The 22,826-nt window shown below is 51.9% G+C and overlaps 1 protein-coding gene across 3 annotated transcripts in view; it reads left to right on the forward strand.

Moving 5' to 3' along the window:
- CNNM4 (cyclin and CBS domain divalent metal cation transport mediator 4) overlaps positions 1 to 19,918 on the forward strand; it is a 37,204-nt gene extending 17,286 nt beyond the window's left edge. The window contains exons 2-9 of one of the 3 annotated variants that reach the window (XR_008700124.1): positions 9,755 to 9,898; positions 10,132 to 10,266; positions 11,225 to 11,394; positions 11,621 to 11,717; positions 13,246 to 13,308; positions 16,639 to 16,820; positions 17,366 to 18,279; positions 18,773 to 19,918. Coding sequence is in view for 2 of the 3 variants with exons in the window: in XM_055539363.1 (XP_055395338.1) it covers positions 9,755 to 9,898; positions 10,132 to 10,266; positions 11,225 to 11,394; positions 11,621 to 11,717; positions 13,246 to 13,308; positions 16,639 to 16,820; positions 17,366 to 17,563 (989 nt within the window). In the remaining variant the exon portion in view is untranslated. Of the gene's footprint in view, positions 1 to 9,754; positions 9,899 to 10,131; positions 10,267 to 11,224; positions 11,395 to 11,620; positions 11,718 to 13,245; positions 13,309 to 16,638; positions 16,821 to 17,365 lie in introns of all 3 variants that reach the window. The other 2 variants (XM_055539363.1, XM_055539364.1) reach the window with 2 other exon arrangements.
- Positions 19,919 to 22,826: the final 2,908 nt, after the last annotated feature.

Here is a 22,826-nt window from a genome sequence, read left to right on the forward strand (position 1 = left end):
TAAAACAAAGGAAAAAATGTTTAAAGAAGTAAAAACAGAATAACCGTTCTTTTAAAATGTTTTGCTAATAGTTATCACTTCCTATCATCTCTACCACATACTTTATATATTTTCTCAAGGCACAAAATACCCTTGTGCTGGGGTCCTTCAATACTGACAGTGGCTGTATGTCTATGTTTCACATAGTTTTCTTTGTTTTGAATTATTTTGGCCAGTCACTCAGCCCTGACTCCATCCTTACTGATTTCCCCCCAGTGCGGGTTGGGGCGGCTGGTGGCAAGGGGGCCTTTGAAGGGGCCTCTGTCTTTACCCCGGGATTTCCTTGTTAAGCAGCTGTCTATCTTGTGAGCTTTGCTCCGGTTATGTTTTTTACATCATGTGTAAATCCCTGTCTGCACTTGCTCTCGATTTGCTAAAATATGAGTGAGTGAGTGTGTTTGTGTGTGCAGGATCCCCGGAGCCCCTTGGTCAACCGTGATGGCTGGTGACCTGCTGGCTTGCAGACCTAGTCTGGGTCCACCCATGGTCAGTCTGTGTAGTAACAAAAGCTAAAGTTGCTTATATATCTTGGATTTTCTGTGTAGTAACAAAAGCTAAAGTTGCTTATATATCTTGGATTAAAAATCCACGGAAGCTGTCAGGGACAGGTGCCGCCTTGGGAGATCCTGTCCTGACAAGCATGTCTGCGTTGCTGTCTTTTTTTAATCTTTCTTTGGCTGCATCGGGTGTTAGTTGTGGCACGTGAACTCTTCTCTGCATCACGTGGGGTCTTCTCTTGTGGCTCACAGACTCTCTAGTTGTGCTCGGGCTTAGTGGCCCTGCAGGTTGTGGGGTCTTGGTTCCCGGATCAGGGATCGAACCCCAGTCTGCTGCAATGGAAGGTGGATTCTTAGCCACTGGGCCACCAGGGAAGCCCCTGCGTTGTTGTCTTGCTCAGGGTGGCTGGGCTGGTTGGTTTCCTGCTCAGCCTATGAACCCCTTTTTACCTGCGCTCTCCTGTGCAAGTGAGCACCTGTGTCTCCATTTCCATTTCTCTTTTCCGTGAGGCTGTCCCCATATCACTTTTTTTTTTCTGCTTTACTCTGTTGAACCCTTTTTCTTGCCATCCATTTTCATGTCTTTCCTTTTACAAGCCCACCAAAAGGCAGTATTTTCACTGCTGATATTTACTGAGTAGCTTACTTATGGAGTACCTGCTGTGTATCTAGACATGGAGGAATGAGTCAGGAACCACCAGGTGTAATTTCTATAGGTGATAGTGTAAATGCGGACACATCCTGGAGAAAGCAGTTTGGAGGTTTCTGTCAAATTTGCCCTTTGACTTAGTGACTCCACATCTGTAAATGTTATCTCACATGTGTCAAATGAGAGATTATCCTTGCGGGGCTGTCTGCAGTAGGAGGAAACCTGGAAACAATCATGTGTCCAGCAGCAGAAGCTCCATCCTGGCCCCTACCAGGATTTGTCCACGGGGCAGCTGAGGAGCCCTGTGCTGCAGTGATGTGGCCGAGTGCAACATGCCAGGTGCAGAAAGGTGTGCCTTATATTTTTAGTTATAATAAAAATAGAAGTAGTGGATTTTATCATAGAAACTTTCAGAAAAGTGGAAAATGATTAAGAATTAAAAGTCAGAGTCAGCCTCATCCTGCCACTGTAGATGTTTTTGTTGGGTTTTCTTCCCATGAGTCAGCAGTGAACTAGATTGATTTTCCCCTTCAAAACGAGATAGGCTTCTTTTCTTTTCTGATTATAAATGGAAACATTAAAAAGTAATACAGATTGACTTTAAAGTCCATTTAAAATTCGACCCCATGAGCTGTGGCCTCTGTCCGTGGAATTCACCAGGCAAGAATACTGACTCGAGTGGGTTGCCATTCCTTTCTCCAGGGAATCCTCCAGACCCAGGGATCAAACTAGGGTGTCCTGCATTGCAGGCAGATTCTTTACCATCTTGCCCCTAAAATGCATTAAGCCAAAGTGAAAGAAACCGCCGCCACTCTTACTGCCCTGTTCTGGAGCTATCTGCTTTACACAGATGGTGAGCCACCGTCTTTTAAAATAAACCTGCATCTACATTCGCCTTTGTAGTGGCTGTCGCACTGTGTCCCGAGCCACACTGGGTGGACCCTCCTGGGCACACCTTGCTCGTGGCCTGGGCACTCCCTTTGTGTTAAGGTCCTTTTTAGGAGTGACAGAAAACTGGCTAGTCCAGGACTTACATGTCTACATCCTGATGCACTGTCAGATCATGACGGAAAAGTTTCATCGTTCTTTCCAATAGCGCTCTCCTTTAGTCACCAAAGCCTCATATTTTAATGTATTAAAATGATTCTAATGAATTAAGGACCTCCCCGGTGTTTTTTTAATTAAAAAACTAAAAAGTTTTGTCACTGTTTTTTTTTTTAATATTTAAAAACATTTATTTAATTTTATTTTTGGTTGCCCTGGGTCTCTGTTGCTGTGTGTGGGCTTTCTCCAGTTGCAGCAAGCGGGGGAACACTCTAAATGCAGTGCTGGGGCTTTTCTTTGCTGTGGCTTCTCATGTTGCAGAGCACAGGCTCTAGGCGCAAGAGCTTCAGTAGTTGCAGCCCTCGAACTCGGTAGTTGCAGCTTGGGGGGCCTAAAGCATGCAGGTTTCAGTACTTGTGACACAGGGGCCTAGTTGCACTATGCCACGTGGATCTTCTGGGACCAGGGATCGAACCCGTGTCTCCTGCATTAGCAGGTGGATTCTTATCCACTGAGCTGCCAGGAGAGTCCCTCTGTTCTTTTAAACTGCTCATGGATTAAACAGTTCCCTTCCAGCCCTCCCCAGTCAGGCCTTCCCTGCTGTAGATATTCTGCGACATTCTTTTCGTGTGTAACTCTCCCACCCCCTTGGAACTGATGGCACTGGGGGTTGGGAGGGCTGTGCTTTGCCTCTCTGGTTCCTCTCCTGCCCAGCCCTGCCTTCCTGCTGGGCTGGGCCGAGGCTCCTCCTGCTGGCTGAGGTCAGCACTATTAATAGTCAGCTTAATCCTGCCCTGGCCGGATGGAGGGAGGCAGAGGAGGGGGATTCCCAGGAAATCGGGGTGCCCACTGTCTGCAAGTGCCGACCTGTGGCCCAGGGCTCTGTCTTCTGGCAGCCTGGCCAGCTCCTCTCCTGGTAGGGGTTGCTGAGAGTTCAGGGCCAGCCCTGGAACCTGGGTTGGCAGGAGATGGGACCTGCTGGGAGGCCAGAAAGAGATGCCGAGGACACCATTTTGGGTTGTGGGATGCCCGCGTCTGATCTGGGGCCCCTGGATCTTTTCGTGAGCAAAGGCGGCTAGAGCAGGTGAGCAGGGCCTCTTGGAGCCCTTGTGGACTTTGAAATCCAGCACCTAGTAACGTGTTTTTCTTATGGTCTTTGAGAGACTATAAAGGTTTTTTATGGGGGAGAAGAGCACACAGGCGCTTGCTAAAAGGGAGTTGTGGCGGGTTGAGGAATGGGCTTTCCGGTGCCCCTGGAGACCTCCCTGTGTGTTTCTAGCAAAGACTTTGGAGTGTCTGCTGTGTGCTGGCATTGGGTGAGGGGTGGTGGGAGGATGCCTGGAGAGGAGTGAGTTACCGTGCCCTGCTGAGCCGCATCCTGACCTGGCTGGATGCCAGGCGGCTGATGAGACAAGCCCTGCAAGTACTGAAAGGAAGACCTGGGGCATGGCGGGGGCAGTGAGCGCTCACAGGGCACCCAGGGCTGAGCCTGGGCAGGGTGAAGGGTGGAGAGGTGGGGAGGGTTGTTGAGGAACTCAGGCAGGTTCTGGGTCCTCCCTCTGCTCGCCTCCTCTTCCCCGTGGGAGAGGGCAGTGAGAGGCCCAGGCTTGCTTGGGCCACTTGGCAGTCTGTACCTGCCAATCGTACCAGGGTTTCTCGAGGTCTCACGTGCAGGCTTCTGACCTGGGCCAAGGCTGACCAGGGCGGAGCGGGCAAGCTTGCAGCCAGATATGGCCCAGAGGTGACCTGGGGACAGCAGCTTCAAGGTGCCTCCGGCCCCACAGGACTTTCCCCGTCCTCGCAGTGCTTGAGTGTAGAAGGCATGGGAAGCCCTAAGCCCCAAGAAGCAACGTGAGAACGTTTGTAAGAGTTTCTGTCTTATGCGTTTCTTTCTGATTGTACTATTGACTATGGAAATGTTAGAATTTCTATTTAGGAAAGTATAAAAAAGAAAACAGAAGCTATACTGAGTCCTCCTAGACTGGTTAAACCATTTGAATTGAAATTGTCTTTTTTCTTTTTTTCGGTTGGAAATACTCAAACATCAGTAATTTCATATGGCTCAGCCAAATATAATCTTTTTGCTACATTTTTTTTTTTTTTTAATTAGGACTGCTTTGGAAAATGTGGGATTATCAGTTTTTGGAGTAGACACATTATGTCAGTTTACATGTCTCATTTCTCATTCCTACCATCCCCCAAAACCCAGTTATCCAGTTGAATGGACACTCATAATCAAATGAGGTGGCTCATTAAAATAAAATTCTACATTAGATTTAATAAATATCATACAATGAGAGTCACAAATCTGAGTCCTGAGTTGATCCTCTTATTCTAAATGGTAAATCAGCTAACAGTAATTTCTGAATTATAGAAGCTTCTTTTTTTTTTTTTTTAATATATTTTCTGTTTATTTCATTTGGTTGCACTGGGTCTCACTTATAGCATATGGGATCTGGTTCCCGGATCAGGGATCGAATCTGGGCCCCCTCCATTGGAAGCACAGAGTCCTAGCCTACTGGGACCCCTGGGAGATCCCAAAAGCTTCTTGATGACTAAAACTCAGAAGGGTTCTTTACCCAGTCTCTGTCCTTCTCCCCCTGCACCGTTGGTTCCTAAGGCACAACCACGTGAACTGTGTCATTCATTCCACGGGTGTTCATTGCACACCTGTTACATGCCGCTCGCTGTTCTGAGTTTTGGGAACACAGACGAAAGCCTTGGGCTATGATGGAGCTCTCAATCTAGTGGGAGAAGATGGGCTATAAAACGATAATCACAATGAACAAGCACTTTCTATTGTTTATTGTAGGTGATAAAGACCTGGGTTGTGGGGCTGGAGGAAGGGTTGCAGTACTCAGTGAGGCCCTCTGGGTAGGCCTCACCGAAAGGTGACGTTTGAACATTGAACGCAGGCCTGAAGCAGGGCTGAGCCGGCAGGTGTTGGGGGAGGAGCAGGTCAGGCGGAGGGAGCGGCCTCATGTGTTTGAGGAAGAGCCAGGGGGCTGAGAGTAACCTGCGCTGGAGAGGAGGGCAGCGTGAAGGGCTTTGGGGCCCAGGCCTCTGTGAGGAGTGTGGCGTTTCTGTGGAGTGAGAGAGCCACTGGAGGGTTTGGGGTGCAGCAGGGCTCCCCCTTGCTGCTGTGTGGAGAGTAGACTCAGGTCCAGGATGAAGACTTAGGATCTCGCTCTTTGGGTGAGAGGAGATGCCCGTGGCTCAGCATACTCCAGACAGTAAAGAATTCGCCTGCCATGCGGGAGACCTGGGTTCCTTATCTGGTTGGGAAAATCCCCTGGAGGAGGGCATGGCTACCCGCTCCAGTGTTGTTGGGCTTCCCTGGTGGCTCAGTGAAGAATCCGCCTGCCATGCAGGAGACCCAGGTTCCTCCCTGGGTCGGAAAGATCCCCTGGAGGAGGGCATGGCAACCCACTCCAGTATTCTTGGGCTTCCCTGGTGGCTCAGAGGGTAAAGAATCCGCCTGCAACCCAGGAAACCAGGTTCCATCCCTGGGTCGGAAAGATCCCCTGGAGGAGGGCATGGCAGCCCACTCCAGTATTCTTGCCTGGAGAATCTCATGGACGGAGGAGCCTGGTGGGCTGCAGTCCATAGGGTCACAGAGAGTCGGACATAACTCAGCGACTAAACAACATTAGCAGCATGTGGCAGTTGCAGTGGAGGCTCCCAGAAGCGGTTGGATTCTGGGTGTCCGTTGCAGGCAGAGCTGATGGGATCTGCTGAACTGGCTGGATGTAGAAGGGTAGAGAAGTAGTGGAAGCAGTTTATTCCCCCAGGGCCCCATCCGCTTCCACAGGTCTGGGGCAGGAGGTTGACCGAGTCAAGGTCAAGATATTGGGTTGGCCAAAAAGTTGATTCAGGTTTTTTTCCATAACATCTTACAGGAAAACCCCAATATTAGACATCCATGTGGAGCTAGCTGTCAGTCAGGAGCTGGATGGAAGTCTAGAGGGCACAGGAGAGGGCTGCAAACAGTTGTTGGAGATGCCTTGATGTATAGTTTGTATTTAAAGTCGTGAGGCAAGGGCCAGGGGCAAGGACTGAGCCCCGGGACTCTTCTCAGGAAGGAGAAGCAGCCCTGGGGGCAGAGGAGCACCAGGAGAGCTGTGCCTGGAAGCCGAGGGGAGGGAGGGTTTCCAGGAGGAGGGAGAAAGGTGCTCAGAAACTGCAGCCTGGGCAGGTCTCCTGGGAATGAGACGCCACCATTGGAGGTCATTGGTGACCTGGGCAAGGAAGGTTTTGTGGCCAGGGGAGAAGGTTCTGCTAAGACCGAAGAATGGCCTCGCTGGAGACAGATAAGTTAGGAAAAAGGCAAAACACAGCCCAGGGTCCATACTCGGGTCATCAGAGAGTGACCTCTGTGTCGGGGCCCCACCTGGCCAGCCACAGTTGGCGCTGGGGCTCCAAGCTCTTAGCCTACAGGGCAGGGCTGGCCGAGGGCGGTGCCCCAGGTCCGCTCACCTACAGGGTTCCTCAGTCCAGTTCAGCCTCTCAGTCGTGTCCGACTCTTTGCAACCCCATGAATCACAGCACGCCAGGCCTCCCTGTCCATCAACAACTCCCGGAGTTCACTCAAACTCATGTCCATCGAATCAGTGATGCCATCCAGCCATCTCATCCTCTGTCATCCCCTTCTCCTCTGCCTCCAATCCCTCCCAGCATCAGAGTCTTTTCCAATGAGTCAGCTCTTCCCATCAGGTGGCCAAAAGATTGGAGCTTCAGCATCAGCTTCAGGACTGGTTTCCTTTAGGATAGACTGGTTGGATCTCCTTGCTGTCCAAGGGACTGTCAAGAGTCTTCTCCAACACCGCAGTTCAAAAGCATCAGTTCTTCAGTGCTCAGTCTTCTTTATGGTCCAATTCTCACATCCGTACATGACTACCAGAAAAAGCATAGCTTTGACTGTATGGACCTTTGTTGGCAAAGTGATGTCTCTGGTTTTTAATATGCTGTCTAGGTTTGTCATAGCTTTTCTTCCAGGGAGCAAGAGTCTTTTAATTTCATGGCTGCAGTCATCATCAGTCGGAGGGGAAGACTTTTCCTCAGATTACTGGAACTGTCCTTTCTCTCCAGGGGCTCCGACTTCTAGGCTGTGAGCAGGGACCCCCTAACTGAGCCATATCTGACACCCACCTGCTCCCGGGGCTCAGTCTGCGGTAGGGGTTAGGCACGGAGGGTCCTTGTCTACCCTCTCTCACCACTTTCCCTTTGTTCCCTTTAATTTGTTTCTCCCCTTTATTTTTTTCTCAATTAAAAAAAAAAAACGCTGTAGAAGTGAAACATGCCCAGCAAGTAGAACAATATAGAAGGGTACTGAGGCCCTCCCTCAAACTCCAAATACCCGTAGAGGTGACCATCGTTAGCGTCCCCGACAGTGACGGGGCAGCTTAGCACCCCCATCCCCCGTGTCTGCAGACGGCGCCATGCATCCTGTCCCCTTGCAGTCTCGCCAGGGCTTCCTTCCATGCTTGGTCCATCCCGCTCTGCCACATTCTCCCCAGAGCGGCAGTAGCCCCTGCTCCGTTACCTTTTTAAAAAAAATTAATTAATTTTTAAATTTTAATTGGAGGCTAATGACTTTACAATATTGTGGTGGTTTTTGCCATACATTCGCATGAATCAGCCATTGGTGTACATGTGTTCCCCATCCTGACCCTCCATCCCACCTCCCTCCCCATCCATTGCCCTTGAGGTTTGAGATTGTTGAATGTTCTGATGAACCCTTTTGCTTTTTCTGCATTTTGAAAATTACATCCATAGAAAAAGTTCCTACCCCTGAAATTTCCAGATCCAAGGTTAGGGACCCTGAATTTTGAGACATACTGCCAGTTTGGCCTGCTGAAATGGGTGACCGACCTGCCCAACAGACAGAGTGCCTGTGAGGACCTGCGTGTCTCCCCAACACTGGGTACTGCCAGGCTTAATTAGGGCGTGTCGGTCCGAAAGTGCTAAGAGCTGCCTTGCTTTAATCCTGGCTCCCCTCCCCGCCCCATGACATAGTTTAACTGGCTGCCCCAGGCCCCTGGGGACATTGCTTCTGTCTCCAGAGGGCATCTGGCAGGTCAAGAGGCTGGGGGCTGGACCCTAGGCTCAGGTCCCTGACTGGCCGCTGCCTACAGAGGACCTTGGCCAAGCTCTTGCTGGCTCATCTCTCAAGATCCTCGGGAAATTTTGATCGAGTCTAGCCATGGTTCTGCCTGGCAAGGTGCTGAGAATTATCTGAGCATGTGCATGCGTGCTAAGCCGCTTCAGTTGTGTCCCACCCTTTGTGACCCTATAAACTGTAGCCTGCCGGGCTCCTCTGTCCATGGGATGTCCTAGGCAGGAATACTGGAGTGGGTTGCCATTCCAGGGGATTCCAGGGGATCTTCCTGACCCAGGGATTGAAACTGCATCTCTCTGTCTGTTGCATTGGCAGGTGGGTTCTTTACTACTAGTGCCTCCTGGGAAGCCCTTGTTTGACCACAAGTGGAAATCAGTGTACCACAGTGACTGGCACATTGTGGTAAAGTTTCATAAAAGGGGCAATACTTCCCCCATCACATGTGGTGTACTCTGTGATTTGGGGCTTTATTTTATAAAATGCCAGTCACAGGAAGTGGCATTTCTCTGTTCCCCCTCCAAGGCCCCTGGGAGTTGTGAAGATGCGTCCTGGGGCTGGGCTTCCCAGGGACCCTGGAGACCTGGAGAACCTCCTCCAGGGACATGGTGCAGAGTCACGGCTACGATTGGGTCATGAAGGGGAAGCTGAGCGGCAGGCCTGACTTGACCTTCACCGCCCTCCGGCTCTTTTCCCCTTAGGCCCTTCCAGGCCCGTGTCCCTGTGTTGGGGGCACACAGTCCCTTTCAACCCAGAGTGCGGGCCAGGCCCTGTCATTGTCTCTTGCTGGGGTTCGGGACCTGTGAGAAGCGTGGGACCCCAGAAGAAGGCCTGGGAAGCCTGGCCACTCCACTCAGCTTTGTGGAGGGTCCTTCCTCCCCACCCTCTGCCTCCTAACTTTCTCTTGTTTGGGGTTCAAGGGTGGCCCTCCTCTAATTATAGTACCCGCCTGGCCTAATTATAGCCTGGGCTAATTTGTTAATGGCTTTGGGAACTGAGAGCCTTTCCTGGGGCAGGATCATGGCTCCTGGGTACACGAAGAGGAGTTTTACCAAGGGGCACTGGCTGAAGGAATGTGGGTGGCCCTTGAGGCCCCCCGGGGAGCCCCGTGTCCACCTGGCACACACAGGGCTCTGACAGATGTTGTCTGTGTCTGCAGGTTGTCAGGGTGGGGCTCTCCCCTTCCCAGGAGCCCCTGATACACCACACCAAGCAGGGACTTGCCGTCTTCATTCTATTTAAACACATGGTCCTAAATTAAAAGATACTTTTGGTTTCCCTTTCTGTAAAAGCAATATCCGTTTCCAGCAACAGCTTCAGGACTCGTGACCCCAAATGTGTTAATATTTTGCTCGAGGAGTCTCAGGAATAGTCTCTCTGCTCCTCCAACTCATTATATTTTCTCCTCAGGGAAGTCCCACCTGGCCATCGTGCAGAAGGTGAACAACGAGGGCGAAGGTGACCCCTTCTACGAGGTGCTGGGCCTGGTCACCCTGGAGGACGTCATCGAGGAGATCATCAAGTCCGAGATCCTGGACGAGTCTGATATGTACAGTGAGTTCCTGGCCCCACCTGGCTCGCTTGGACGGACCCCTGCTGTCCTGGGGTGGGAAGGCCAAGTGTGAGGCAGGGCCATGCTTCCTCCCGGCCTTCATATCTCGGTCCAGATGCTGCTGCTGCTGCTTCTGGTGGAAAGAGGCCCCGCTCAGCTGGGAGCCGGCGGATGGGCTCTAGTCTGTTCCCGAGTCCTTGCGGGACTGGCCTCAGTTTCAGATTCTCTCTTGCAGCTGACAACCGAAGCCGGAAACGGGTCTCTGAGAAGAACAAGCGCGACTTCTCAGCCTTCAAAGATGCTGACAATGAACTCAAGGTGAAAATTTCACCTCAGCTACTTCTGGCTGCTCATCGCTTCCTGTCCACAGGTAAGAGCAAGAGGGGGGGCCCTTCGGGTAGGGGCAGAATATAGCCGTGGAGGGAGACGTCCTGGCTTCTCCTCCCCAGAGGGCTGCGGCAGATGAAGGGCCCGGGCAAGCTTGCCTGCCTCTGGAAGGGGGCAGGGTGTTGTCCCTCCATCCGCCCCCACCCCTGACAATCCCTGCAGTTTATTTCCCTGTTAATGAGTTGCTGCTTCAAACTTCCAGGAAGCGTCCGGGTTTGTTTTGGAAGTTTTGTGCTGGGAGGATGGGAGGTGGGCACCAGGTTCCCCATTGAGGAGGGAGAAGGCCCTTCCACATGCCGCCTCCCGGTAGGTGTACCTGCAGCCCTGCCCGCTCATCCTCTCCAAGCCCCTGGATCCTGCTCTGTTCTCATCTCTCCACCTCCCCTCCGCCTGCATCTGCCAGGTCCCACGGGACCTGACCTCCCAGTCAATCATTTTTCTCTCTTCTCACCCCTGATTCATAGCTCCCTGGGTGATTAAATGGGAGCATGCCGGCCTGCCCTGTCCTCTCCCCTCACTCTTGGCTTCCTTCCCGCCCTCACTTGCTGAAGCTGTGACCCTGTGACTTCTCTGCCAGGACATGGACGCTGTGGACTCTGACAGTAGCACCAGGCACTCCGCACGGCAGGCGCCCGGCTCAGTGTCTCACGTCTGTTACCCCATTTCAGCAAGCAGTGGCCCCATGACGTTTTAGATCCCCATTTTACAGATGAAGAACCTCAGGCTCAGGTGAAGGAATGCGTCCGAGGTCGTGTTCTATTAGTGCAGGAGCCATGGTTACAGCAGGCAGACAGCTTCATGTCTACTGAGGCCGGAGCCGAGGGTGCGCCCCCTGCCCGCCCCAGGGAGGCAGGGCCAGGCGATGAGGAGCTGTCCAGTGCAGGTGTGACCGAGCCCCAGGTGCCGCCTGGCCTGTGAAACTCTCCTCTCTCCTCCCTCAGAGGTCCCCCAGTTCAGCCCCTCTCTGGTATCAGAGAAGATCCTGCTGCGGCTGCTCAAGTACCCAGACGTCATCCAGGAGCTCAAGTTCGACGAGCACAACAAGCACTACACCCGTCATTACCTGTACACTCGCAACAAGCCGGCGGACTACTTCATCCTCATCTTGCAGGTGGGTCTGTGCCCCTGTGCCCGTGCTGCCCCCTCGCCTGCCCTCTGCCCACCCCCCATTGCCCATCTTCCTCCTGAGGCCCGCCTTGGCCTCCTCGTGGTTTCCCGGTCTCAGCGCCTCCACGGGGTCTGCGCCCACTCACGCCTCGCTCCTCCTTTGCGCCTCAGGCTTTTCTCCCTGGTGGTGTTCTCCTCTCAGTCTGTGACCATGACCCTTGCTCTTTCAGGGGAAGGTGGAGGTAGAGGCCGGGAAGGAGAACATGAAGTTTGAGACGGGTGCCTTCTCCTACTATGGGACCATGGCCCTGTCCTCAGCCCCTTCTGGTGAGTTGTTGGACCACCCCCCAGCACGTCTGGAGGGGCTCAGGATATGGACGGGCTGCTTCCCCGGAACCTGGGGCCGTCTGCAGGCTCATAGCCCAGGTGCCTTCAGGGAGGGGAGGCCAGTGAGGGCCTGGGCTTTGAGGAGGTAGGCTGGAGAAATGATTTGCCCATGGGGACAGGGGTCTGAGGGTGGAGGGAGGAGATGGGAAGGGGATTCTGAGCAGAGCCTGGAGGGGAGTTGAGAGTGCGTTCTGAGATGGAGGAGACAGCCTGGAGGAGACAAGGGAGCTGGTGGGTGTGTGTCAGGGAGGCCCAGGAAGTCGATGGTGTTTGCTCATGATACGAAGCAGGAGGCCGTTAGTGGCCTGTGAGCAGGGGGACCCACACCAGCAGAATGGGCGACCTGGGCAGGCAGGCCACCGTGGCCATGACGGTGGAGAACAGTTGAGAGAGAGGCAGGTGGAAGGAGGCTGTGTGGCCTCACTAGTGAAGACTGGGCCAGGGGAGTTGGATGGGGTAAGGAATCCAAGGCGCCTGTGGTCGGGGGCCAGGCCAGGGCCTTTTGGCCATGCAGTAAAGGGGCTGAGCCACCGCCTCTTGGTTAAGAGTCAGTTCTAATGGAGTAAAGGAGCTTGGGGACAGAGAAAGGACTGGGCAGCCTCTGAGAAGGCCTCTCTTGCCACCTCGGTGCCCTTTGCTTCCCCAGTGTTAGGTGGCTCAGGCTCCTGTTACCAGAGGAGCCCTGTGGCTGGAGTGGGCTTCCTGCAGACAAGGCCCACGTGTCACCCAACTTGGCATCTCGCTAGTGGTATGATGCCTCCAAGCCTTGAGAGCAGCTGCAGGTTCTGCAGGCTGGAGAGGGGAAGTCTGCTTTGGTGCTGAGCAGTGCGTAGTAGGGGGAGGGGCGCCTCCACGCTATGGCTGCTGCTCTCCTTTGACAAAGATGACCTCCGTGTGGGCGGCCGGGCACACATGCGTTCTGACACAGTTCGGCTCATCTACCGGCATGAGCAGGCACCTGCAGGGAGGGGGATGGGAAACAAGGCTCCAGAGCCGGGTTTGGGAACAGGTGCCCCTGCCCAGGTGCCCCAGGCCTGGGGAGGACGTCTCTGCCCCTCCCAGGAGGACCTCTTACCATCCAGCTTGGGGAAGCCTTCTAAAGCAGGGCACACCATCACAGGACGTTCCTCTAAGCGCTCTTTCTCTGCAGCGATGCCTCAGAGCCGGGTTGGGGGCCTGGGCCCTGTCTTGACCTGGAGGCCCCTGCTTTCCACTTGCAGTAGCCGGAAGGGAGGGCAGATGACTTCTGGAGGCTCTGTGTTCACTGTGAGAACTCTGGGCTCACTCCGCCAGCCTCTGCCCTTCTCTGATCAGGGCTCATTTGTGGGCTCTGAGCACCCTCCCCATCAGAGCCAGTGCCCCTTCTCTGCTCAAGGCAGCCTGGCCCCAGCAGGTCTGCTTCTCCATGCTGTTCCTGTGGCTCTGTGTCCACCCCACCCATCACTGACCTTCTCCTCTTTTGCTCCAGTACCTTCCACCCTGGTTGGGTGTCCGCCTGGCAAGCGGAACTCCCTGCTCTCCTGGCTCTCAGGTAACAAGGCATGGCTAGAAAATTTGCACTGCCTCCTGTCGCCTGAGCCTGCATCCTGCTGCTGCATTAACCTCTCCCAGCAGGCAGTGGGGCCACCTCTGCCCCTCCTCCCAGCACCCCACCTGTTCACATGTGTGGGCCAGCCTGACAAGCGTTGGTTCTGCTTGACCTGGGGTTCTGTGTTATTGTGTCCCTTGGCCCAGGTCCTGGAAGCATTTCCCCAAAGGCCCTTCAGTCTTTGAGAAGACTCGTGCACACATACATACACCCGCAGGTGACAGGCTGGGAGTGAAAGGCTGTTCCTGGCCAGGCCAGGTGAGCCCTGCTGCTCAGGGCCACACAGACTTCAGCAGGATGACTAGTCACCTCTCAGTATTCTTGCCTGGAGAGTCCCAAGGACGAGGAGCCTGGTGGGCTGCAGTCCATAGGGTTGCAAAGAGTCGGACACGACTGAAGCGACTGAGCACACACACATGCAACTTTCTCTAAAAAAACACTTCCCACCTATCCTCACAAGCTTTGCTTTTTTATTCTGTGGCTGAAATGGTGTCCACCAGCCACGGGGAGGCAGCCTCTGGGAGTTAGAAGTGCGGCCACTCAGACTGCCCTAGTTGAGTGGCGTCTCCGCCAAGACCGGCTGAATGGTTCTGGTAGCTGACTGTCTCTGAGTCTTGATTTCCTCCTGTGAAACAGGAACAAGACACGTGCCCACTTCTTAAGAATTGTTGGCTGCAGTAGGCAAGAGAATTGATATAAAATGTTTAGTTAGAGCTCAATTACTACTTGTACTTTCTCTATTATAGTCAAACCAGGAAGTATTTGGGAAAAGGCCAAAGGCCTGTGCTGTTTCTGGCCTTCCACAGGTCACACTCCCGAGCGCTGAACCAGGGTCTGCGGGAACCGTGTTGGCCCCAGCATCATTCAGTTCATGGGATCCCCATATCCCATGTACACTGGGGCAGCAGAGGTCCTGATGGCAGACCCGCAGCCTGGGCTGCTGAGCCCGGGGGTGAGGAGCATGGCGAGTGTCTCTGAGCTCCAGTTTCAGTGCATAGCTTAAAGCAACTCCCGGGACCCTGGCTGTCCTAGAAACCTATCGCTTCAGGCTCCTGTTTCCCATTGATGTTCATACAGTTGGGCTACTTTCCTTCCTAAATATATGAAAGCACACTTAAAAAAAAACAAACGGATTCTCTTAAAAAAGTAAAAGGATGACTTAGCAGTCACTGGTCCCATTCAGACGCAGCCAACTTTTGGCTGTGATGAGTGGCCTTTGAGCAGGAGGCTGCCTGACGAGAACAGAGTGGACCGTGTTGGCCTTTACTGGCCAGCCCCTCAGCCTCCCTCTCCTCTCCTGCACTTGCTCCTGTCTCATAGATGGCGGGGTTGACACACACATGGCTTGAATTCTAATGTCTTTACCTAATATGGGAACCAAGACACTTTTCCATAAGCTTTCTAGTTAGAGCTATGCAGGGTCTCACTAAGCAGAGATGCCTTTGTTTGTTACTTCCCCTTATGCATGTTCATGGGGGTCTGTATTCTAAATAATGGCATGATATAGACCTCTTTATGGAAAAACTTCTTATGTATTTAAGATATGTCCTTAGAATATTTTTTAAAGAAATGGAATTACCAAGTCAAAATTACTGTGGTTTTCTTTTTTGTTACATTTTTGGGTTTGTTTTAATAGTAACATAGCTTATTTAGAAAAGTAGAAAAGTAGGAAAAATCCTAAGAAAATTAAGTATCATAATTTCATTATTCAGAAACAAACCTTCGTATTTTTAAAATTTCTAGGACCTCTGTTTTAACACACCACGTGACTAATGTATGTTGGTTTAAATTCACTTTCTGTCTCTGGAGTGCTAATAAGCATTAATTAAAAGCATTCTGTCATCCCAATAATTAATGTTAAACAGTAAGAAATATTGAACTTCCAGGTGTTACTTAGGTTTGAATGAGTGACAGATGCACGTGGTTCTCTAGTGTTTATATACCAGGGGTCCCCAACCTCCGGGATCTAATGCCTGATGATCTGAGGTGGAGCCGATGTAGTAATAATAGAAATAAAGTGCACAAGAAATGCCATGTGCTCGAATTGCCCCAAAACCATCCCCCCTCACCCTGGTCCACGGAAAAATTGTTTTGCGTGGAACTGGACCCTGGTGCCAAAAAGGTTGGGGACTGCTGCTGTATGCTACCCATCGTAGAATAACCAGACTGTGTTTCTAGTTTTATGAATGAACTTCAGATGTGGAGTATTACTGAATTCAGTCTCATTTGGTTCAGTCAGTCACCCAGACTCAGTGGTTGCTTTTTTCACTGGGCTGTTTGTTAGAATAGTTAACTGAGTCATTAGTAAGTTAGTAGTTAACTCAGCAGATCAGCTTAGTCCACTACCTGTTTGTTTAAAACAAGCCAGCATGCCTTCACAATTAACTTCTGGATTTCATTGTTCTCTGAATGTTCCCCCAAAATATGAGCTAATGAGGTACAATAATGTGTGTGCCCTTCCTTTTGCAAAATAAGGAGCTGGTTCCTTCCTCATTGGAAGTTGAGTCATTCCCTTTTCCTGGTTACTGTCAGCTGAGTGAAGCCTGTTCTGCCCCTAGTGATGGGAAGAGGCACTGCCATAGCCCCCAGGGCTCTGCCTCCTGGGACGGAGACTGGGAGCAGTCTCCACACACCCCAGCGTGGGAAGCTGGAGCTCTGGGGCCTCCAGGTTCCTGTGAGAAGAGTCTGCTGCCTCCATCCCCCTGCCAGACTGGCTGGGCTCAGCAGACACAGGCAGGACTGTTCCACACACGAGTCTCATGGAACACACTTTTGAGCTCTTACAAGCATTTTGAGATATGAACAGGGTGTCACGTTGGGGGTGTCTGTATGTATGGTGAAAGAGTGCAAACTGTAGGTTCTTCATCTTCATATAGTTTAAAAGTGTGCAGTTTACATCCCTTGACAGAAGTGGTCATTGAGATGCTATCTACCACACTCGGGCCATCTTTGTGTTGCCCCTGCCTCGTTAGCTGTCCGGGAAATGAGAGCTTTTGTAGACATAGACTTTCTGTGTCTCAGGTTTTTGTTTTCTGTTTTGTTCTCTGTTCGGGTAGACTTTTGAATACTTACTGCACAACACTTCTAAACAAACTAACTCGTTTGCTCTGATGAAGTCAGACCTTGCAGTAAGGGCTTTGTTTGCACCCAAGAACTCCTTCCCGTTTCCAGTGAGGGCCCCACTGCCCTGGCGTCTGAGGGACGCAGTTGGACAGGAGGCTGTGCGGGGCGCCAGGCTGGCTGCTGGCCTCATGGTCTCTGTCCCTGCCACAGACCGCTCTCCATCGCACCCCACGGCCCTCAGCCGCTCGGCCTCCCTCAGCTACCCAGACCGCTCAGAGACGGCGAGCACCGTGCCCTTGGCAGGCAGCAGCAACCAGTTTGGCAGCTCGATCCTGGGCCAGTACATCTCTGACTTCAGCGTGCGGGCACTCATGGACCTCCAGTACATTAAGGTGAGCGCTCCCCATAGCCCTCTGCCTGGGGCAGCCCCATCCTCTGCCTCCTGGGCGTCTGGATCACTCTGCCTTCAGGCCATCGGCAGCTTCTTTGATCCACTGCACCAGCATGATAGGCTTCCCAGGTGTTGCTAGTGGTAAAGAACCCCCTGCCAATGCCCGAAACACAAGAGACATGGGTTCTATCCCTGAGTTGGGAAGATTCCCTGGAGGAGGACATGGCAACCCACTCCAGTATTCTTGCCTGGAGAATCCCATGGACAGAGGAGCCTGGCCGGCTACAGTCCATGGGGTCGCAAACAGTCGGACACGACTGAAGCGACTTAGCACACAGCACACGCACCCAGCATGGCGGGCCCGGACCTGGGATGTGTGTCCTTCCTACTCTAGTTTCTCACTCTGTGGTCGGGAGGGGGGCTTCTGATACCCTCTGCCCTGGGTCATGCCCTCTTTCCTGGACTCAGCTTCCATCCCGGCCATGTTTCCCTGGCCCCCCAACCTTGCTCTCAGTGACCACCCCACCCCTGCCCACCCCCCTGCAGATCACCCGGCAACAGTACCAGAACGGGCTACTGGCCTCACGCATGGAGAACTGCCCCCAGTTCCCCCTGGACGGGTGTACCATCTGCACCGAGAACTCAGCTGACAAGGCCGAGGCGCTGCCGGTGGATGAGACCACGAACCTGCTGAATGAGCGCAACTCCTTGCTGCACAGAACGTCTCACGAGAGCGCCATCTGACAGGAGGGCCCGGGGTCCCCCGCCAGCCCCGCGGGGGCCTCCCCAGTGGGCCCACAAGAAGACAGGGAGCCTGTTAGGCCGGAAGGGGTACAGTTACCCTGTCTGACTGAGCAGCCAGAGGGTCCCCTGCCTGAGGGGGACCTGGTCTCAGACAGGGACCTCTGAACAGCTTGGAGGTGGCAGCTGCACGGCCCTGGACTGTCGGGCAGCATACCGGCCACCAGGGGCGCGTCTGGATTCAGCTCATCGCACCTCTTTTTAAATATCATAGGGGGAAGGGAAGACAGGGTTAAGGAACTTTATTTAAAAGCAATTTTTTTTTCCACAAAAACTTTAAAAGGGGTAGGGTTTCTCACCCCGGGAAGCAATAGCCATAATGTGCTCCCAGTTGTGGCCTCCTGGCTGCACCCCTGACTCAGGGAGCCACTTCTCCCTGCTCCTCTTCCACGCCCTCCAGAGATGGCACCGCCGTGGCCTCCTGGAGGAAGATTTCTTCTTAGGAGAGAAGACAGTTTCCCAGGAAGCAAAGAACCAAATAGCGCTGAGAACAACTGCCTGGACGCACGCTGAGGCTCACCTGTCGTCACCGAGGCCAAGGGATTTTTCTGGGAACCGTGGTCAGGGAGGTGATACTCCAACTGTGGAGAGGAGCACGCCTCCTCCTGTTAATCGCTGGACCCAGGAACCTCCTAGAACTCTGCTGATGGGGTCTCCTGGTGAGTTGGGCTGGGCCGTGGACTCTCAGCCCTGTCCCCGCGATCTGCCTCACATCCACCCCTTTGGACAGCTCTCCCCTTGTCGTGGGGCTGACTCCAAGTGTTAGGGCAGGGTCTCACACCTTTAAGACTGCTAATCAGACTGCTTCCCAGGCCCTGCCCTCAGTTTCACCAAAGGTTTTCCCCAGGTGGGGAGAGTGTCTGTGTTAGAGGGGCTTACCTGTGATGCTCTTTTCGGGGCCAGGAGGGAACTTGGTCATGAGCATCTACATTGTTAGCAATCAGTTTATCTGCCTCCCATCCCATAGCCAAAGTCAAGTCTCGTTACTGACCTACGAAGCCCTTCTTTCCAGACTCCCTGCTTCTAATTCCAAACCCCAGTGTCTCTTGGGGATTGAGGTCAGGAGGATGTGTAGGAAGCCAACCCAAGTGGGTTCTTCATGGCCTTTCCTCTGTGGCCGAGGCTCACCTGACCTTGTTCACGTACTTACAGAACCCGGGAAAGGAGGTTTCCACCTAGAAGGCACCCAGCCAGCAGCCCTGTCCTACACATGAGTGAGATCCTAGTGTGAGCTGTCATCCCAGTCTTTGCTGAAGCCCGTGGTACTGGACCCTGAGTGCCCCAGCCCCATCTGCAGTCCTGCACCATCTCCCTGAGCAGCAGGCTTCCCACTGACGGGGAGGCTGTGGGACCAAAGTCCACTTTGACCTTTTGGTTGGGTGGAACACTTGCTGGGGGGCCTGGAACAGACGAGGGAGCCTCAACAGGCCTTCCCGCATATTATTTATTCACTTCTTTCCTCAACCCGTGAGACCTGGAACCCCAAGTGCGCTGTTGGCAATGACCAGAAAATGCCTCACACCAAGTATACTGGTCAGCTTAACAGGCCTTCCCAGTGACAGAAGTGATTCCTACAAGTCTGGAGAGAAGGTGGTGACACCCATGGGTTCTCAGCCATAAGGAAGACACCAGACCTTCGTGCCCTGTCCAGGGAAACCCCTTAGTTTTCTCCAGGAGCAGCTTGCTCTTCGCGTCCACATGGGGGCTTGCAGTGCGGTTTTCCTGGGGCCTGAGTGCTGCCTGAGCCCACCCACTGCCCGAACCTAGTGTTTGTGTGTGAAGTCCATGGAGCAGGTACACACACTTCCACGGCTACCTCTGTGCACACACAGATGCTCTCAAGAGATGGTCCCTCCTCCCCACCTCTCCCTGTCCCCATTTATAATCACTCTTAGCAGAGGGTCATGGTTATTTCCAAATATTACTGGTCCGATGACTTCCTCTTCCCAGTGCAATTTCTCATTTCCTATTCCAGCCTCTGGTTCCTGGGCTGAGCTGTACCCTGGACCTGGCCCAGCCTTGCGTGTCTTCCCATGGAAGGGGGACTTCCGCAAACAGCAGGCCTCCATATGGGTAGGCGAGTCACAGCCACCGTAGCAAATAACTCGTATTTATTTTGCATAAGATTTTAATTTGTATATTTTTGTGATTTATTTTGGCATTGTTATGAGTTTTGACTCTCGGGGAGTTTTGTTGTTATGACTCTTGTGTCTTTTGTCACAAAACAATGATAATATTTGCTAAACGATATATGGAATTTATTTTTGATTGGTAATAAAAAAATGAAATATGGATAAATCTTGGTGAGCCTGCAGTTGGCCTGTCTGAGCTCAGGACTTGTCACAGAGCTCGAAGTGGCTGTGCTTGGCTATGACAGGGCAAGAGGCAAGCATCCTGGGATTGTTTAGCGCTAAAATTAATGAAACGGACATGTAACATACAAAACATAATCAAGGCTGTTGTCACAGGAGCTAGAGAGTGCCCAGCTGCTGCTAGACCGGTACAGCAAGTGTGCTCAACTGCCACCATTACGAATCCAGTAAAATGGAAACCAGAGGACCAAGGACAGCTGGAATGGGCAAACTGCCCCTCCTCTCTCCTCTAGGGGCTAAAGGAGAAAGGTGCTTCATCTAAACTATGATCGCATCGTCTAAGAACAGCAGTTGCCTCTCGGTCAAGACTTGGAGGCTGGTTGTGGTCTCCAAGTTGGAGTGCCCACCCCCAGAGAGCCCACCTAGAAGGGACCTCACTGCATCCACTCCGGAGGCTTCAATCGGGAAGACTCCCACAGTGCCCCCAGGTGCCTAGCCAATGGGTAATCGAGTGCACCCAGGCCAGGGGCTCAAGGAACCCTGGCTTAAGAGGGGAATTGGGGGGAATGCTAGGCATTGGGTAGGCAGAAAGGAAAGAGGACATTTCAGATAAAAGGAATAACAAAGGCAGAGTCCTGTGTATAGGTGGGCAAGAATAAATTTCTTTCATCCATCTGCCCCACACACGTTTCAGCCTCTGCTACATGCCACATGCCACCACCCCCTCAGGCTATCTTCTCCACCTGGAACATTCTCCCAGATCTGTGTGAGGCTCACCCCTTGCTTCATCTAAGCCTCTGTTCAAATGCTACCTCCTTGAAGAAGTCTTCCCCCATCAGACCACTCAAAATTTGAGTTTGGCCCCCATCCCTCTGTCCATCTCCTCATCTTGCCTTGTTTTCTTCTCTGTAGAACTTAACTGTCAGGTATTAAAATAAGGATTTGTGTATTTTTTGTTGTCCTCACACTAGAGCTTAAGCTCCAGCAGGTCAGGGTATTTGTTATTTCAACTGGCAGTCCCAGTGCACTGCAGGCACCGGATGCAGGAAATACTTGTTGAATGAATGAATGAATGGGCCTTACCAGAAGGTAAGTACCGGATTTTATTGGAGGGGAGCATGCTACTCCTATAACCTTGATTGAACCTAGTAAAGATGGTCGAGGAAAACTGGCTAGAGGAAGTGACGTATATAGACTTGAGAGAGAAGGAGGAGTCAGTCAGGGGTCACACACGATAGTTTTGGGTTTAAAACTCAAGAATAAATATTTCAATAAAACATGGAAATGTCTTGAGCTGAATGGTCAGAAAGGAAAATCACCTATGGGGGACCTGAAAGTCTGGTGACAAGTGTCTCCACCGATGCTGTGATAATGGACCAAAGAATGGTGCAGAGCCAAGGAAGACAGAAGCTGGTAAAGTGGTGTGGGACCTGTGTTGTTCATAGAAAGTCATTCATGGGCAACTTTGTTTGCCCTGCGCTGGATCCTTTGGGTCTCATGGTTTAAATCATCATTTGTGTTTTCCAAGTGTGATCTGATTGTTCTATCCAAAGGTTTCCCTGCCAAAATAAGTTACAAGGTTGTTTTCCAAGGGAGTCTGAGACCAGAGGAAAAGTAACTTGTCAGAGGTCAGAGCCCTGTGTAGATGTACTGGGCGTTTTTCCCACCTTGCCTCTGGAACTGTTCTTTGCTGGTTAACTTTTCAGGCATTGTGGCTCATTTCAAGCTGTTGTCCATTCTATCTGTGTCAGCATTTTTATCTGGACTTAGAGACAGAAGTGTGAACCAAAGGGACTGAATCTATTATTATTTTTTCAAAAGAGGCATGCCAGTCCGGTGGAAAGGGTCAAAGGTCATAATTGCTTCTGCTGGCAGCTTATTCTGGAATTTTTCAGACAATACTTATGTTGGTCACTCATCACAGGTTTACTTATTTTTGTACATTACCTTCCACACAAGTATATTTCACTTAATTGTGACCACAGTGCCTAAGCTTTTTAATAGTATTTTCATGACAATATGTGTTTCTATACAGTCCTTGCAAAGACCATTTTAAATGACACGCATATGGCTGGTCTTATCAGTCTACTTATGTTAGGAAAGTTGAAAATACATAAAAACGTAGAAAATACAAAAAAAAACACCATTTTGTCGGGACACTTATAGAGAAGTCTTGTTAGCTTGTCTTATTTCCTTACAACCAAGTCAAGTTCACATATAACAGGTTGAGGAACATTCCATACTGTCAAGCACCATACAGTCTTCTAAAACAACAATCCGGGGAGGATCCTCTTGAATCGTTCCTGTTGGTCGTTAGGAATTATTTTCCCAAGGATGCTCTGCTAGAAGTGAAGTGACCAGATACAGTAATTCCTGACAGAGATGCCAACTCCTAGTGTGGCTGGGATGGCGACAGGGTATTAGGCTGATCGCTTTGGAACCCATCATCCGTGCCCAAGTAGTATTCACTTTTCTCTGGTAAAGTGTATTAATAACGAAGTAGCTGCGAGGATCCAATGAGGCAGTGATTTCGTGTGTTTACGTACTTCGTTCTCTCTGGCAGGGGTGCAAGTTCATCTAAGGAGGGACTGAGTGTGTGTCACGTCCCAGACCCATAGCAGAGTCGCGCGCGATCAAGGAATAGTTTCAATAAGCTTTAGCTTCCGACGTCCGGTCGTCGGTTCTTTTAGCCCTCTTCGAGGTTTGGGTCGTTGGTTTTTGGGAAAACGGACCATCTCCCTTCGTTAAATTCTCTATCTGCAATTTCAGGAGCGCCACTCCTCTCGGCGGCCCAAGTCCCGAGCCAGGGACTTCCCAGAGTAAGGGCCTGGCCTCCCGGCGCTGGGGACGGCCGAAGAGAACTAGACCCCCGCGGAGAGCGGGCCAGCTCGCCG

Source organism: Bubalus kerabau, chromosome 11 (assembly GCF_029407905.1).
Source record: "Bubalus kerabau isolate K-KA32 ecotype Philippines breed swamp buffalo chromosome 11, PCC_UOA_SB_1v2, whole genome shotgun sequence".
Taxonomy (NCBI): Eukaryota; Metazoa; Chordata; class Mammalia; order Artiodactyla; family Bovidae; genus Bubalus; species Bubalus kerabau.